Here is an 18334-nt window from a genome sequence, read left to right on the forward strand (position 1 = left end):
AAAAAGGTCTAAATTGAAAAAGGTGTAAAAGTTGTTAGAAGGATTAAATAGCTCAATTGTCAAATGCGGAAGGACATAAAGTGCAAATAAGCCTAAAGGAGATGCTTTGAGTGGCACAAGCAAAGAAAAATGAGGAAAATTGAGGAAATAAGGGCAAAATGGGAAAATGATAAAATTTACTAAATAAAAAGGGGACTAGAATGGAATATCTAGAATTCTCTTCATTTCTTTTCATTTTCATCAGCTGAAAAACAGCCATGGAAGAGGGTTCAAGCTGGTTTTCATACTCTAGCTTCATGTAAGTTTAATTCTTGCTTTCTCCTTGAAATTTCTAAGATTTTGGCCTTTTACAATTGGGTCCAACTTACTATGCATTAGTTTTTGATTCCATGGCTAATTTTTAAAGTTGCTATAGATGAGTGCTGGAAGCATATGATGAATAAATATATAATTTAAGCTTTAATTTTGATGTATGATGATTTTATCAAGTAAAATTGATGGAAATTGATTTCAGGACCTAATTATGAAAGAGTTTGGAATTAAGGTCTAGTGCTAAAGTTCTGATTTTCAGGGGTTATGAAATAGTTTAAAATTATAGACTAAAGTATTAATTGAGAAAAATTAGCTCACTTGAGGGGTTAATTTAGCAAGGACTGAATTGTATAAAATGTGAAATTTGGGGTAAAATGGAAATTAACATTTTGCATTAAAACTGTTTTGGACAGCAGCAGTAGTCTAACTTTAAAAAATCACCAAAAATTGTATAAATCAAATTAGAGGATGAATAAAATATGAGATTAAATCTTATTGAGTCTAGTTTCTTATAGAAGAAACGATGTAAGCAATAAAATTGTAAATCATGAGATATAATAAATTTTATAAGACAAGGTCAGAACGATTTCAGATTCCCCTGTCTTGACTTTGGAAAACCATAAAAAATTTAAGAAAAATAATTAGGGGCTTAAATTTATATTTTAGAATCTTGGATGAGTCTATTTTCAAGAGACACAAGCAAGAACATTATTTGAATCCCGTACAATGAGATAATTAATTTTTAGTGAAGAAGGGTCGGAACTGTCAGACAGCAGAATAGGGGTGACTTTAAAGAATAAACTGTACTTATTGGTTAAAATAAAAATTCTGAAAATTTTATGGTAAGAATATACGTGATTTTAATTTCATAGAAAATTAGGACATCTTAATTCGGAGTTCTATAGGTCAAGATAAAAATAATTTAGTAACTATGACACAGATGGACAGCTTGGATATTCATATAAGTAAATAGTAAAAATTATAGATAATGTTACTTACAAGTGTGTTATATACATTAAGGATGTGGAATGGAGAGGAGGAGGAGGAAAATATGTGAGTGACTTATGCATAAATTGATCACATGCTCGATTATATTTGGTAAATGTTAAACTTTGTTAAAATGAAAAATGTTATAAATTCATGTTTGAATTAAATGTTATATATGTTAAAGAATAATTTGAATATTTGATATTGCCTAATAAATGAATATCCGGTATTGTTTAGTAAATGTCAAGCCAAACATAAAAAAAAATGTTATAAGTGGAATATATGTCAAAGAATGTGGTAAGTATTTTCATGGTTATTTTTGAGCTTATTCACATGAATCTGTCATTTGAAAAAATGTTATATGTATTTATCTGAAACACAAGAAAATGATGGTTATATATTTAATATATGGAGACATGAGACTATGATATATGAACATGGAATATATTTTATAAATGTGTTCGCTCATAATTATAGAATTGTGCAACTCAAGTGTACTATTTGTATAAAGATAGTATTTCAAATGATTTGATTAATAAAGCTCCAATGTGAGATAGTCTGAAATCAAGACAAATTGTTATGAAAACGTATTTAAAATACATAGATATGATTGTTATAAGTTATGTGAATAAATGATGTGTAAAAGTATATGTATATGAGAAATTTAATGAAAGTTGAGCCCATACATGTTTCTTGATATTTATATGAATTATATGACTAACAATGTGATAGGAATAGGTATTACGGCTCATGATCAGTTCGAATAATTTTTCTTTGCATAATTATGTTGAATATAGATAAGCGGTAAGTTAATTACCATGTTATACGAATTTATTAAATATTTCATGTTTACTTTGTTTTACTTTTTCCCTTGATTAATAATGATTCGGTAAGTTCCGATAATGCCTCGTACCTTGTTCTGATGACGGATACGAGTAGGGGGTGTTACAATTGGTCTCCTTTGCACCACCACCTGCTCCACCTTACCTCCTCCCATGTTGACACCTCTCATCAATAGTTACCATACGATCATCAATGTTATCAATTTGTTACGTTTTATATACTAAGTCATTAATTATCGGTAAAGATGTAAAAACAAGCTGATGTGCATAACAATGTGAGGAATATAATAAACAAAACACTAAGCTAGTGGTTTGATAAAGAAAAACATCTTTTATTTACTATTGGTTTTGGTAGGAACAACTTACAAGACAGGAATAAAGTTGTTTAAGATATATAATATGTAACTTGAAAAGATGATAGATTCCTTGCTTTAACTTTACAAATGAATTAACAACCCTATTCTTTTTTCTTTTTCTTTTTTTTTCCATTCTCTCTGCATATAAATGTATCATTGTTGGATCTTCTTATATAGTCTCAAGTTTCTTTCTTTCTTCAAGGATCTGTTTAACATGGGCAATTCAATGGGTCATTTCATGGGAAAAGGTATGCTTTTTTTCTTTTTAAAAATACTTATTTTCTTAATTCAATCTCAAATAATATCTGGGGCCCTAAGATTGAGTTTTGAATTCATGACAGGGCTGCCATCTACACAGGTGTTAAGCTATGTGTTTAAATCTCTTCATGAACAGTTCACCGAATCAGAAATCAACAACTTCGATGATTTCCATGCCGCCATTCTTGATATCTTGAAGTAAGTAATGTATATATGGCAATTATGGTTTGACAATTTATAGTAATGATTTTTATATTGTAGCGTTGATTGTACAGTGTTATTAGCGCAGCATTACCTGGTAAACATTATGATGCCCCATCTCGCCGTGAAGTCGAGGTCAGTCTATTCCATATATACTAATTTTGAAACATTACATAGAACTTCCCTCTCATCAAAATCAAATCAACAATTTCAGAAATGTTTTAAAGAATGGGAAAACGAAATAAACCCTGAGAAAAAGAAGAAGATATTTATGAAATTTATCAAGGAAATAAAGCTTAGCCAGCTCGATAACACAACCATAATAACGGGAATAGTGACGCCGCCGGCAGCCATGGCGGCAAAGAAAGCGGGAGAATTTTTGCCGCATTTGAGCATGATAAAGTCGATTCCGGATGTAGTTTTCGTACCGTCGGTGACAATGGCAACCTTAGTCATTTCCAAGCTTTCTAGAAGGCTTTACAGGCGAAGCGCCACCCCTGTGCCAACAAAATCCGCGTCCTTTAATGTGGATAAGCCTGAAGTACTTGAGCCTGCCGCCGCCAAGGAAATCCCACCATCACCTGCCGCCGTCAACTCGGCAATCACACCATCACCTACTGACCCAATACCTGCCGCCCTCCCACCACAACCCCCATCTCCAAAATAGAAAGTATTCAACAAAAACAACTTTATATATATATAATGCCTTTTTATGTTTTCTACAAAATTGTAATTGCAATATCAGTTGCCACAACTAATGAAAATATTCAAGACACATCTGGGTAAAAAAAAATTATATTTATGCTTGATATATTGAAAATGTATTTTATTTTTACTTTAAAGTAGTTTTAAAAAATTGATATGTATTATTTATAGTATATATTTTTAATATTTTATTATACTTTTTCAGGATACTTGTCAACTTCTGATATTACTTGTGGAATTTAAAAACTTCAGTGGCAGTATATCAAATAATTTTTCTAATATTTATTAAAATTTCAATTTAATGTTTGGGAAATTATTTGGTGCAATGTCATGAGTTTTTAGACTCCACAAGTAAGGTTAAAAGGTTGACAAGTTCATGAACGTCAAAACCACCAAATATAAATTCATACGACAAAATAATACTAAATAGCAGTATAGAGTAGGAGGATCAAATCCACAGTATAGACTTTCTTAAACAAGGTTTACTCCTCCTCTAAATTAAGCACATCAAATATGAATTAATAATCTGAAAATATTAAATTAAGAATTAAGTACACATAATTGAGAATAAGATTCAAGTATTTATTGCGTAAAATAAAAACAAAAATACAGAGTTCATCATAGGGTTCATCTACCCTAGGTATTTAAAAAATTAGTTCATAACCGCAAATAAAATCATCTCAAAGTTAGTATAACCACAAAAATAAAGAAACTCAAAAAACTTCAAAGAAATTAAAAGGAGATATTCAATCTTCATAGAAATCTGCTTCAGAGTCGACTTCAATGGCGTTTTCCAAGTTGTTTTCTTCAATATTCTCTAACGGCTCCCTTTCCTCTTCTTATAATTGGTACTTATAGGTCTTAAAATGCCCGAAAAACCTAAAAAATTGCATTTTTCCGCATGTCTAGAGTACGAATCGTGAAATCCACACGGTCTGGCACATGACCATGTGGCAACCCGTGTGGCTCATATAGTCGTGTGTCCAACCCGTGTAGCTCCTGAAATCTGCACCAATTCTCTAATTTTCACTCCATTTTCGCTCATTTTGTTCCTACATGCTCTTCTAAGTATAGAAACATGAAATTAAAATATTAGGAGTATAAAATTCACCATTTGCATTGATTAATCACCCAAAAACGCATTAAGAATGGGATTAAAATATATTACTTTTGACACTTATCATTGGTTATCTAATTTTGCCTTTTCTTGTAACCATAATTATTGTCGTCGCAACAGTCGTGCCCACAACTCGTGACAAACTTACTGGAAAATAAATAAATAAGAGGAGTTAAAAATGTTTGGAAAGTAAATAAAGTGAAATTGAAACAATAAACAATTATATAAATAAAGAATAAAATAAAATAAGAAAATGAAATTGAATTAGTAAGCAGTAATATAAAGTTTTTGCCTTAGACTCGGTGAATTCCAGTTCCGAATCGATTCTTGAAAATGGGTTTTCTCTTCCAAACCATAAATTGGTTATAACGACTAAGAATGCCCCAACCGCCAATTCTTTCTCTCCTATTTGATTTCGGTACGACTTGCAAAGCAACCCTTACCGATTGCCTAACCGCGATACACATGTCCACAATTCAAGACTCTAGCAGCCTTACATTCTGAAGAACCTAACTTGGATCAATGGCCTCAACCACGTGGGTCGTTTAAATCTGATCACTATCTCCCTTAACAAAAATCCCCCTAGTATGACCCCGCTAGGATACGCCAATTTGTTCACAGAAATCCAAATACAACACGGCTGACTCGACTTCCCAACTATATGCCAAAACGACTCCTATCCAACATGAACTTTGTGTTGAAATTAAATTAACTTTAAGGGACAAATTTGTACTATCCCATATTCTAGAGAGATGGTGAATATCGTTATAAAATATTTTTAAGGCGGATTCATTTTTTCAAAATTCTTAACCGGAAAGATTATTAGCCTAAAGCTAAGTAGGAGTTTAGCTAAGCATGAAATTGGTCATGCTTAGTTGGTTTTTGGAAGGAATTGAATGGTAAGGTTGAATGGTGGAAAGGATAAAGGACTTAAGAAGCAATTAAACCAAAGTAAAAAAATGAAAGAAAAAATGGCAAAATGCTTGCACTAGCGTTTGACATGAGAAAGAAGAAAGAAATTGCATTCAATTTCCACTGTATCCTAATACGCTTTTCAAATGCCACCACTCATCCTATTTATATACATACATATACTAAAATTAGCCTAACTCACCTAGCAACCAATTACATGAAATCAAATTCATATCAGATTTTTTTCTAGATATGGCTTTTACAAAGTCAAATAAAATCTAATCAGCCCTAAATGTTTCAAAAGTTTTGACTCGACCCCCTTTTATTGCTTGTGCTCCAATTTAGTCATTTTTTGCTTGTTTTTTTTACTTAAAGCATCCTAATTGTGTTCCTAAAAGAATTTAAACATAAATTCACCAATTTAGTAGGAATTGATTCAAGAATTAATTGATTTAAACACGTAAAATATGCAAAATAAACAAGCTATTAAATCTCCCTACTTAGTCTATGCTTGTCCTCAAGCATATTGTATGTTCCTACATTAGAAACTATCCAATAATTTATCAAAAATCAAGTCTCTCTTCCGCAACCATGATCAACGCAAACAATTTAGGCAAAAAATGAATAAGTATTCAAATACTCAGTTTAATCAACCAGTGTCCATAAAATTTAAACATGTAAATTCAATCATTTTACTAGATTGAAATTGAACCAAAATTTACAAGGTATTTATTCTCAATTAATTATACAGTAAATTTGGAACATAATCAAATTTTTTTATGCGAAATGAGATGACAACCCAAGCCCCTTACCCCGGTTACTCAATTTGACATGTCTCCAAACGGACTATTTTTCCCTACTCATGGTAGCTCAGTTAGTGGAGTGTTTGCAAGTTTTCGGTTCGTCACTCAAACCTTTTTACGCAAAATGAGGTGATAACCCAAGCACCTCATCTCAGTTACTAAAGTCGATCACATTCCTGAAATCTTCACTTATAACTTAAGCCATCAGCGGAGTAGTGTTTTTTTATTTATTTGCCATTAGCAAATACATTTAAAATCAAATAACTAAGAATTATATACTTACCAAACAAATTTATAAAGAGTTAATTTTCATGAAACAATCTAATTACAATATTTCAACTTTATAACACACGCCGATTAAATTAGATAATGAATACTTTAATTCAAGAACCACCCAACTATATAGATTGACTAAGCATTGGAATTAGAGGTTCAATGTCAAACAAATTAACGAATAATCCCAACATAAGAATTAACAGATGCGAAAGAGAAACAATGCATACTTACTAATCCAACACTTTCTTACTTAGCCCACATTGCCCTCAATGTGTAATAATAAAAGAATAAATATAAAAGTGAAGGGTCAAGTGTACTCCCCGTGTATGTTTAATTTGGCACTAGGTGGTTTGGGCAGTTTGAGTTAGTTTTGGCTGGTTCGGTCTTGGGTGTATGTTTCAACAAATGACGGCACTGAAATTTCACAAGGCGTGCCCATGCTACAAAAGAAATCTGATTCTGATTTATTTGTAGATGAAAAGGGATAACCTCTACCATCGTTCTTGGAAAACAACAAATTTAAATAGATTGAATAATAATCTTATTATTTTTATTTTCAACATAAATTAAACTTAATTCAAAATTAAATAAATTAAAATAAATAAATATAGGTTGCCTCCCAAAAAGCATTTTTGTTTAATGTCGTTAGCTCGACGACCTAAGTGTTATTCGTTTGGTTCCTTGATAAATAATTCTTCGACCATGTGCAATTGGAAGTTCTCGTAAAAAAGTTTCAACCTTTGCCCATTGACATTGAAATACTTCTTGGATTCCCCCATCATCGGTGGATTGGAACATTTTTTAGTTTCTCCGTTCGGGTTTGCCTTTTCCTCTATCAGAATCCTTAAATGGTCTTGTAACGATTTGAGTTCCAACCCCAATGCCTACATAATAGAAGACAAAACTTTAGTTTTAGAAGGAGATAATTCAAAGGTTTTACATGGATTTCTCTAAAATTTCAGTGCCTCCATATGAGCTACCATTCCGAGCATTAACTCTTTGACTATCATCCATTCCTCTCGTTCTTTTCATAGTATCATAATCTAAACTTCTGCAAAGAACAGTTTGTAACTCATCTTCTTCATGATATTCAAAATGCAACTCAGTTAAAGGTTCAATTATATCAACATTAGAAACATTCATAATCGTGCTAGGACGACCCATGGCCTCATAAAGATGTCTTTATGACTAGAGTTATGCAAAGATCTGATAACCAATAACCATTTTGGAAAGAAAAGTTTTTTGCAGGATTTCCTACTTTATTAGGAAAAAAAGGTTAGAAATTAAGTTAGAGAAAATTATAGATGTATTATTCCATATGAAAAACTTACATACGGTAAACTAATTAGTTTCACCCAAAAGAAAGAATTAAAAATTTGTCAAGATTTAAAATTAAAAAAATAACTTAAAAAAGAAAGATATCAATGTAAGAAGGAATTAGGCTTATTCTGCCACCAATTGGACATTAAAAATGGACCTTCTTCTTCAAAAACATGTTGCCTTGTAAAACCAAAGAATAAGAGAAAAAAAATTTTAGAATATTACAAAAAGCCCAAGTATAGAAAATATAGAAAAGAAAAGAAACAATAAAAATCAAAAAATAAAATAGATAAAATAATAAAATGTTACAGCTGTGGCAAACTAGGACAAATCTCAAAATATTTCAAGATTAAAAGAAAGATCAATAATTTAAATATGGATGAAGAAATAGAATAAAAAGTTAATGAAATTCTTTTGGAAACAACTTCTTCTGAAAATGATGCATCTACTAAATCAATTAAATTAGAAATAGACGAATTACATAAACATTCTAATCCTCTGATGAAAATGAACATTCAATTAATATGTTGACCAAAGACCAAGAGTTCATGATTAAAGTTATTGATAAAATTTAAGACCTAGAACTTAAAAGAGAATATCTTTTGAAATTAAAATCCTCATTAAAAGATAAACTAAAAAAAGAAAAAGAAATCATCTCCAGTCAATCACAAATATACAATATACAAGATATAATATTTAATAAATATGAAAAAACAAAACCCAAACAAATTACAAATTCTGAATTATAATTAGAAATTAAACAAATTAAACAAATGCAAACTTTAAACATGAAATCCCATAAAATAGTTCTTCAAAAACTGAACCCGAGCCTGAAGAACATACACAGAAATATATGATGGTTCTCACTGAAGTATTTATCAAAAGATATTTAATAAAAATAAATACTATTATAAATAATGAATTTCAATTATAAACAATAACCCTTTTTGATACAAGAGAAAATCAAAATTGTATTAGAAAAGGGATAGTTCCAACAAAATATTATGACAAAACATCAGAATTTCTTAAAACTGCAAACGGTAAAAAACTCAAAATTACTTACAAAATCCCTAATGCAGAAATCTGCAACAAAAATATAAAATATCAAGCATGATTTCTAATGGTAAAAGATATTACCCAAGATGTCATATTAGGAACCTTATTATTATCCTTACTCAAGTCATATAAAGTAACAAATAATTCAATCTCTACCAAAATTTTGAAACACTAAAGTAGAATTTCCTTTTGTAGAAAAAACCCAAAATAAGAAATCTCAATTTATTAAAATCTTTATTCATCCATAATGGGAAAATTAATAATTTAATTAATTATAAACAAAAACAAATCTCTTTTTTAAAAGAAGAAATATATTTTAAAAATTGACTAAACAATTAGAAAAAAGAGAAGTTAAAAAAAGAAAAAATCAAATCAAAGAAGAAATAGAACCAACAATTTCTTTTGACATTCCTAATTCTTTTTGGAATAAGAAAAAACATGAACTAACATTATCATATGAAAATAATTTTGATGAAAGACAAATACCAACAAAAGTAAGGCCAATACAAATGAATAAAGAAATTGAAGAATTTGTAAAAAAAATATAAGATCTTCTTAATAAAAAAATTAATAAAAACATAGTTCTCCTTGGAGTTATTCAGTACTTTATGTAATGAAAAATGTAGAACTCAAAAAATGTCACAATTAGTAATTAATTACAAACCTCTTAATCAGGCTTTAAAATGGATTATGTACCCAATCCCAAATAAAAAAGATTTGTTGCAAAAACTTTGCAATGCAAATATTTTCTCAAAATTTAATATGAAATTAGAATTTTGGCAAATCCAAATAAAAGAAGAAGAAAAATACAAAACAGCATTTTCTATACAATTTGGACAATATAAATGGAATGTGATGCATTTTGGATTAAAAAATGCTCTATCTGAATTTTAAAGAATAATGAATTGTATTTTTTTTACCAATATTCCCAATTTACAATACTATACATTGATGATGTATTAATGTTTTTTGAAAATTTTAAAAAACACTTCAAACATTTATCTATTTTAGTAAAAGTAATAAAAAATAATGATTTAGTAGCTTCTAAATCCAAGATAAGTTTATTCCAAACCAAAGTAAGGTTTCTAGGTCATTGCATTACCCAATGAACCATTATCTCAATAGAAAGGTCCATAGAATTTGCCAGCAAATTGCCAAACTAAATCCTTTATAAAGTCCAATTACAAAGATTTTTAGGAAACCTTAATTATGTCACAGACTTTTATCCAGGTCTTAGCAAATTATATAAGCCCTTATATGATAAGCTCAAAAAGAATCCACAACCTCAGACAAATGACCACACTAATATTATTACTCATATTTAAAAAAACAAATTACTAAGCTTTCTTTTTTACATTTAGCTAATCCAAATGCCCCTAAGATAGTAGAAACAAATGCTTCTGAAATAGGGTATGGTGGGATCCTAAAACAAGTTAAGAGAGGAAAATAGCAAATAGTCTAGTTTATCTCCAAACATTGGAATCCAACTCAGCAAAATTATAATACTATTAAAAAAAGAAAATTTTATCAATTGTTTTATGCATTACAAAATTTCAAAGTGATTTATTAAATCAAAAGTTTCTTTTACAAATTGATTGCAAATCAGTAAAAAGAAAGTTTACAAAAAGATGTTTAAAATATTACCTCAAAATAGATTTTTGCAAGATGACAGACAATTTTGAGCATATTTAATTTTGATATTTAATACATCAAAAGAGAAACTAATTCTTTGTCTGATTTCCTAACCAGAGAGTTTCTTAAAAAATGAAACCCAAACTCAAAGACAAAGGAAAAATAAAAATAGGGGAACCATCCACAAAAACCAAAATTTCCTCAAAACCAATTAAGTCATTGTATGAAATTTGCCTTAAAGAAGAAAATGAAATATCGTCATCCTCATCAAAATCATCCAAAAATGCATCCCTTCAAGATGCATAGGATCCAAATGAAATTGGTTCACAAATCAAAAAATGGATTGAGTCCCTTTCTCAACCCTCAGAAGTGGCATTAGCCTTTTCTCAATTAAAAGAGGAAATTCCTCTCAAACAAATTGCTGGTGAAATAGCAAAGATTTAAAAAAAAATAAAGAGATTGTTTTCCACAAACAAAAATCTCTCAAAAATATTTTAAAAGAAACTTCTCTCCAGGATGTCTTCACAAAAGAAGTAGAAGTGTTTCACAAAAGAAGTAGCAATGTTTTCATAGATTGCTACCTAGAAATCCTCGCAATATTTTCCAAACAAGTGTTTTGAAAATTTTCTTATTATGGTGAAAGAATTTTCAAAAAAACCTCCACATATATTTTTAAAAGAACTTTTTAATTGATGGCATTTTAAGCTATCAGATTAAAACCTTAGTAGTGTTCAAACTGAATCAATATTGTTCAAACACTATACAGACCCCAAAGATCCAAATTTTATCACCCATTCAAGATTTCAAATAGTTAAAATTCTTCAACCAAGAGATTAGGGTGAAAACTCAAATTCTCCAAAGAAATTTCAAGCCAAATTCACCCCAAAATGAATCATCACCCATATTTCACATATTGGAATTATCAAATGGCCTGGTACAATGCCTTCCTAATAAACAAATAACATATGAGACATTTCTGGCTCATATTTTTCAAATATGGTACCCAATTCAAATTCCCAAATTGGTTTCAAGAACGATGGAACTGGTATGGACCATCATCTTTCGAAATCCTATCAAAAAAAATTCAAAAGGCCCAAATTCTTTGACAAATTCCAACTTGAACCAAACTAAAAGCACATCTACCGAACAATTCATTTTTTCTCAAAATTGTGCATTTCCTGAATTATTTCCTGAAATTATTCTTATGAACATGATTCATGTGTTGAAATTTCACTATTAATTCGAAATTTCAGAACGAAATAGTGGGATAAATTTAATGTTGAAAAATATGATTCCAAATATTTGGATAATTTCTTCAATAAAAATCCAAGATTATGTAAGTCCATGGTCCCAGATCAAACTACAACAAAATTCCTAAAATTAATAATATAACAACTAATTTAATAAAATGGCTTCTCAATCAGATACATTCATCTATAAAAATATATTAGTTGCGTGACTTTAATGAAATATTTGTTTACTCGTTATTACTAGGTTTATCATAAATAAGATTGAGAAATAGCGACGAATGAAATTATTATTATTAATAGTATTAAATGTCATTATATTTTAATTATTTAACTTCAAAAAGTTACAAAAGAATTATTGAATTATTCAAAATTTTTAATTTAAACCACTAAACAGTTCGAAAATTTTTATTTAAATTATTAAGTCATAAGTTTTTTTAATAAAAAAAACTTGGCTAGCAAGTTCTAAACGACAATTTGATGACTGACGTAATGAATCAGTACCTATTGGCAAGTGAAATAACAAACCTTAAATCCGAGTTAATCTAACAATCAATATCGTAAATCGAATAAAAAAACTATTTAAATTTTAATTCATAAATTTATGATGTTTAAAGTAATTTTATGAAAAAATAAAACTGCTTCAAAAAAAAAAGAATTACTTTCGATTGATGCATACGTCATACAACAACAATTTTAACAACCACGTGACTAAAATAAAAACATTAAAATAGTCATTATAATTAACTGAGAAGGGTTTGACCTAATCATAAAATTTGCCCTGTATTATTAGCCGAATAGATTAAGGTTTGAGAGCATATTAGGAACTAACAAAAGAAAGTAATAAAAAGAAGATTGAACATGGTTTTGAAGGCAAAGCCTCGAGAAAAATCTGTTAAATTATGGATTTAAAAAAAGGGGGTTGGGAGGCAATATTGGAAGTTAGCACCCCAGTGGGCAAAAAATCTAATGATAAACTGAACATGCATCTATGATAAACTTTTAATATTAAAAAAAAAACCTACAGAAATGGCTGCTGTGAATGCGAAGGTTGCAATCCGCTGCCACTGTAGCTTCCATAGTTAGAAGTAGCTGCTGCATTATATGACGACGTTGCAACTTTGTCATCTTGAGAATAGTAGTATAATCTTTGATCATTCGCTTGAGGGACATATGCAGGTTGATTCGGTATTTGATAATTGTAGGGATTCGGACCTGCATGAGTATACCTTTCTGGCATTCCTGTAAATGCAGCCCTCTGGTTGTAAACTGGTGGAGCTTGCCTACCTGGAGGTCCCCGATATCCTCGAAATCCACCATTGGGCCTTGATTTCTTCCGCGGGTGATGTTTACCAGAATCCCCCCCTCTTTTCTTATTGTCTGCTTTTGCTTTTTCGAGTTGAGCCAACCTTTTCTGGAGTGGATCAAGGGAGTAGTCAGCTTCTAGGCCATAGTCTTGAACACATCTTATTACAGCTTTCAAGGCCGCGAGCTCTCGTGCATTTATGTCATCCTGTATACGAAGAGGAAACTGCCTGTTGGTATTTTTCTATAGAGAAAATTCATAGAATCAGGTCTTCATTTGGTATAAGCATACGTTACCTGTGAACCAGCAGCACCACGAGAATTCCCACCCTTCCCTTGCGAGTTTCTCCGCAAATCTTTCAAGTACATCTTCAAAAGGGGCACAGGAGGAAACCTTTCAGTAAGCTGGAAGGTATGAATAAATCGTACCGCATCGACTTGTCTCCCGCTGTTAATCAATAACTCAACAAGGCCTGCCATAGTAAGACTCAGTTTAGCAAATGGATACCGAACAGTGGTATAGTCATAAGCAAGGCAGAGATACATTAGCATTATCAACTTGAGACACATCGTATGGAAACAATGGTCCTGCCTCCATACCGACCTGGCATTTTCGGTGTTAATCCAATGGAACGACAAAGCTCAGGTGCCTGCCGGCGGTGAGCAACTACAAAAACAAGCTTGCAGAGTTGTTCTTCGTCAAACTCCGAAGCAATCCTAAAAGTAGCAAGGAGCTGCAAAAATGCTTCAGCTTCCAATGAATTGTCAATGGCAGCACCACTGCTTGCATTAGACAACTTGGGTTTCCACTCATCAGCAATTGCCTTGGCTAGCTGCTTGATTTCAGGGTTCAGAAGGTGAGTATCACCAGGGTCAATTCTGGCCAAAAAACTAGCCATGGCTTCTAATAAGACGACACAGGATTTGCGCATGCCCTGCAGGGCAGCATCTGTCTTATCCACCATTTGGCTTGTTTCGTCCGGAGGGTAAAACCCCTCCAGTGAATTCAGTACCAAACGGGCTGGTTCGCTTGCACTTTCAAGTGCAAGGGGAAGTTCCCGACAAATGTCATTCAGAATTTTCTGATTCTCCATTAAAAAGTTCAGAAGTCCTTTTGCATCCATTTGCTCACAAAAGAGGGTAAGCTCTGGACGCGACTTGACATCAGCCGCCATGTTTTCAGTAATTTCACTTGTTTTACGAGGAAACTCCTCATCGGGAGAGTTTTTATCACCAACAGAACTGCTTACCTTGGTGTCTCCATTTTCTGCAGTATCAAGAGATTCTGCAGTTGTTGGTCGGAAATTTGCACGTGCCTCAGCAATTGCAGCAACAGCAGCATCTTTTAGCCCCTGCACTCGGTCTAAGTAATCTTGTTCCTTAGTAGCAACAACTGCCTCCTTCTCTAAAATCAATGCAAGGGTTTCAGCTTCTTTCACCTCATATTCCTTCTCCTTAGCTACTAGCTCTTCAGATTTCTTCTTTAACGTCACCTCAAGATTGCAGAAATATTGTTCAATTTCTGTCCAATGAACCTTGTTCTCAGAAGCATCCTTGAAAGCTTCCAGTTCATGAACCGCCTTATAAAGTTGCTCTATCAGAGAAGAAGCAGAATCATTTGCCTCACATTGCTCAATACCAGCCATAGTTGCACAAAGCCACCGCTACAAGAAACAATTGCAAATTCTTAAATAAATAAACAAACGAATTAGCAATATCAGCATAAAGAAAGTTTTCATCCAAGATCGCAGCCAACAAGGACGACAGTAGGCAGGAGTAAAAACACACTATATTGGTGAAAACTTTCAATGTAGAAGTGAAGTGAACAAAACACATTGGACCCAGGTTTCGAGATAAGCCTAGCAGTCCATACCGTACTTTATCAAGAAACCAGAATATCCATGAGCTTGACTGCCTAACAGCATCAAATGTCATATTTCTTTAGATGTTTTAAGCAATCAAATAGAAGATAATCCCCAAATTCATGTTCTTACTTCTTCGCAACAGGGCTAAATTTAACCATTCAAGTCTCTAAAGCACCCTAATGTCCTAAGAACTAAAAAATAAATGTCGGATTATCACAAATCAAAACCATAAGAAAACCCATCAACATGTTCAAAGAAGATGAACAAATAACTCATGAAAATTAAGTTTTATTTATCAATTATTTAAAGCATAAAATTATCCTATCTTAATTTGCCTTGGATTTTTCATGAAATCGCAAACTGAATTCCTTGCTTTCTCGACACCTCTGAAAAAAAAATTCCTGATTTTATCCTCTCTTTTTTTAACATTCCGTTCTACATTATGAAAGCAAAAACATCAAAAAGAAATTCAAGAAAAAAAAGATAGTGAAATTCAAAACATCCAAAAATCCAACAAAATACATACATAATAAAAAAAAGGGGGGAGAAATATAACAGAAACTACCATGGATTAAAAACAATAATACCTCGGCTGCCTATAAGAAAAAATTGCACACAAAATCCACGAAGGTGAGGCTTTGGGTGCAGAGAAAAGGGAAATGAATAAAAACCCTTTGCTCGTTGCTTGTCATGCGAAGGCTCCTTTATTGGTGTTTTTTTTTTCTTTTTAATTTTTCTTGTTTTTCTTCATTTCCTTTTTCCACCAGATACTGCAGAATATTAAAAAGAAAATTTTCAGGGTTTTGGTCCATTTGTTTCATAAATTGGGTTCAGTCTCAAAAATTCCCAGGCCTTGGGTTTCCATCATTTTCTAAATTTATGATGGAACCAACAGCAACAAGTTTTTGAATTTGGAGCAAAGCCCAAATCTAAAAGCTTGCTCAAAGTACAATGCCAGAATCTGTTCTTAAACTAACCATTGAGTTGGTCCTAAGCCCACACCAAAAAAGGAAAACCAATACTTTATACGACACAAAAATAATTCTTTGAATATCTCAAATTCTATATATAAAACTGAAGTTTGAATAATCTAGAGATTCCTATACTTCTTTTAATTTTAAATTTTAATTCTGCCACATTGAATATTTATACTTTTTTTATTTAAAAATTTTCATCCATTCATCTAATTTTACCATTAAAGCTATTTATGTAATAATTAAAAAAAAGGTAAAATAACTTTTTTTAGCCCTAAACATTTATAATTTTTATTAATGTAATCTTTATTCTTTAAAACTACATAAAAATTTTAAGAAAGAATAAAAATTTATTTTTCTCAGTTTTAAATAAAATAAAAAAAAAAATTAAAAATTTTTATTTTTAAAATTAAAAAACTACGAAAAAAACCTTTAAATCCAAAAAATAAAAATATTTTTTAAAAAAATTAAAAATTATTAAATATAAAAAATCAAAAATTTATATAAAAAATGGTAATAAGAGATGTTCACGGACCATATAACACAACCTTGGGTTGGCCCAACTTGGCCCATTTTACTTTTTAAAATAATAAAAATATAAAAATTTATATTAATATTAATTTCTAAAATTAAAATTAAATATAAAATATTTTTTTATTATTTTTAAATAGGAATGGTCTAGTCGAGCGAAACCAACTCAAAGAAATTTTTAATTTATATTAATATTAATTTCTAAAATTAAAATTAAATATAAAATATTTTTTTATTATTTTTAAATAGGAATGGTCTAGTCGAGCGAAACCAACTCAAAGAAATTTTTAATTTATATTAATATTAATTTCTAAAATTAAAATTAAATATAAAATGTTTTTTTAATTATTTTTAAATAGGAAATGGTCTATTCTAGCGAAACCAACTCAAAGAATTTTTTTAAATTGGACCTTGACTTGGCCTTGCCCCATTAACATCTATAACGGTAATAATTATCTCTAAAGTTTGAGTTTTTTATTTAGTCTAGATCATATTAAAATAGATTTTTTATTTAATTCAAATAATTTATATTTTTAATATTTTAATTAAATTTAATATATAGTATGTTAATTAATTTTTAATAATAATTTTGATTTGAATTAAATTTTAATATACTATGTAAATTTAGTGTTCAAAATACACTATAAAAATTTCAAAACTTAATTTATCACTTTGTATTTTTGGCAAAATGGGTCCATTTTTATATAGAAATCTTTTAGTATCGAGTATTTTGAAATATATATATATTAAATTTAATGTGAACCAACTCAAAATTTGTATTATTATTTAAAATTATTTTATACTAATATTTTATATACTTTCTAATTAAATTTACATAAAAATAATTTTGATATATAATTAATTTTATTTAAAATATAAAAAATTTATTCAAAATTTGGAGAAAACTTATTAAATAGCACATTTTTTAATTTTTAATGTGAAAATATTTTTAAAATTTTCACAAAATTTTTTATATTTTTTATTGAAAATAGGAAAAAAATTTTAATTTTTAATTTTTTTTTATAATTGTTTATGTGCTTTTAAAGAGTAAGGATTGAATTGACAAAAAAAATTATTAATATTAAGAGTTAAAAAAAATGTTTTACCTTTTTATAAGAGTCACATCAATAATTTTAATGACAAAATTAACAGAGGAGTCAAGTTTTCTAAATGAATAAAAAAAAGTATAAAGATTGAATTTAAAATTTTAAAAAAGTAGAAGAGCTTTTGGCATGTTTAAACCACAACTAAAATAGTTTTTTTTTGGGGGGGACTGAACGGGGAATGTTTCTTTTCGGTCTGAAATCGATTTTATGTGGTGGTTGTAGCGACGTAAAATTTCTCTTTCGGTCGCTAATTGAGGTAATTATTTGAAAATTTAAAAATCGACTTTCGATTTTATTAAAAAAGGGAGTCGCCACCGATCTTTTTTCTAGGTGTGACCGGACACCTAATAAATCATCCTTTTTTAGAAAAGAAAACTTATTCTTGCACAAAAATGAAGGCCGAATTTAGGTCTACGTCAAAAGCCAGAGTAACGTTGGGTTCGGGAGTCGGTTACGCGTGAGGAAGGTATTAGCACCCTCGCGACGCCCAAAATTGGTATCTTATTAAACACGTGTTGTCTTGATTTTC

The 18334-nt window shown here is 30.2% G+C and overlaps 2 protein-coding genes across 3 annotated transcripts; one reads left to right on the forward strand and one right to left on the reverse strand.

Annotated features, from left to right (window-relative positions):
- Positions 1–2560: 2560 nt before the first annotated feature.
- Positions 2561–3822, forward strand: LOC121208275 (uncharacterized). The gene is made up of 4 exons (XM_041078814.1): positions 2561–2745; positions 2839–2953; positions 3031–3091; positions 3171–3822. The coding sequence occupies exons 1-4, from the start codon at positions 2646–2648 to the stop codon at positions 3621–3623; spliced, it is 729 nt and encodes a 242-aa protein (XP_040934748.1). The 5' UTR covers positions 2561–2645; the 3' UTR covers positions 3624–3822.
- A 9083-nt stretch (positions 3823–12905) lies between these two features.
- LOC107914331 (FRIGIDA-like protein 3) lies at positions 12906–15977 on the reverse strand. 2 transcript variants are annotated; one of them, XM_041078816.1, is made up of 4 exons: positions 15782–15977; positions 13934–14993; positions 13627–13802; positions 12906–13537 (listed from the first exon to the last, which is right to left on the reverse strand). In XM_041078816.1, the coding sequence occupies exons 2-4, from the start codon at positions 14973–14975 to the stop codon at positions 13046–13048; spliced, it is 1710 nt and encodes a 569-aa protein (XP_040934750.1). In that variant the 5' UTR covers positions 14976–14993; positions 15782–15977; the 3' UTR covers positions 12906–13045. The 2 variants fall into 2 exon arrangements, with proteins under 2 accessions (XP_040934750.1, XP_040934749.1); XM_041078815.1 differs by having other exon boundaries at positions 15760–15951.
- Positions 15978–18334: the final 2357 nt, after the last annotated feature.

The sequence above is a fragment of the Gossypium hirsutum genome, chromosome A10 (assembly GCF_007990345.1).
Source record: "Gossypium hirsutum isolate 1008001.06 chromosome A10, Gossypium_hirsutum_v2.1, whole genome shotgun sequence".
Classification (NCBI taxonomy): domain Eukaryota; kingdom Viridiplantae; phylum Streptophyta; class Magnoliopsida; order Malvales; family Malvaceae; genus Gossypium; species Gossypium hirsutum.

Excerpts from the sequence above, each read along its gene's own strand:
- LOC121208275 (XM_041078814.1), top strand. The coding sequence starts at position 2,646 with ATGTATCATTGTTGGATCTTCTTATATAGTCTCAAGTTTCTTTCTTTC. Across the intron at positions 2,954-3,030 it reads GCCATTCTTGATATCTTGAA|TGTTATTAGCGCAGCATTAC; the intron begins GTAAGTAATGTA and ends TTGATTGTACAG. Across the intron at positions 3,092-3,170 it reads CATCTCGCCGTGAAGTCGAG|AAATGTTTTAAAGAATGGGA; the intron begins GTCAGTCTATTC and ends CAACAATTTCAG.
- LOC107914331 (XM_041078815.1), bottom strand. Across the intron at positions 13,803-13,933 it reads ATTAACACCGAAAATGCCAG|GCCTTGTTGAGTTATTGATT; the intron begins GTCGGTATGGAG and ends TTACTATGGCAG. Across the intron at positions 13,538-13,626 it reads GTGGTGCTGCTGGTTCACAG|GATGACATAAATGCACGAGA; the intron begins GTAACGTATGCT and ends CTTCGTATACAG.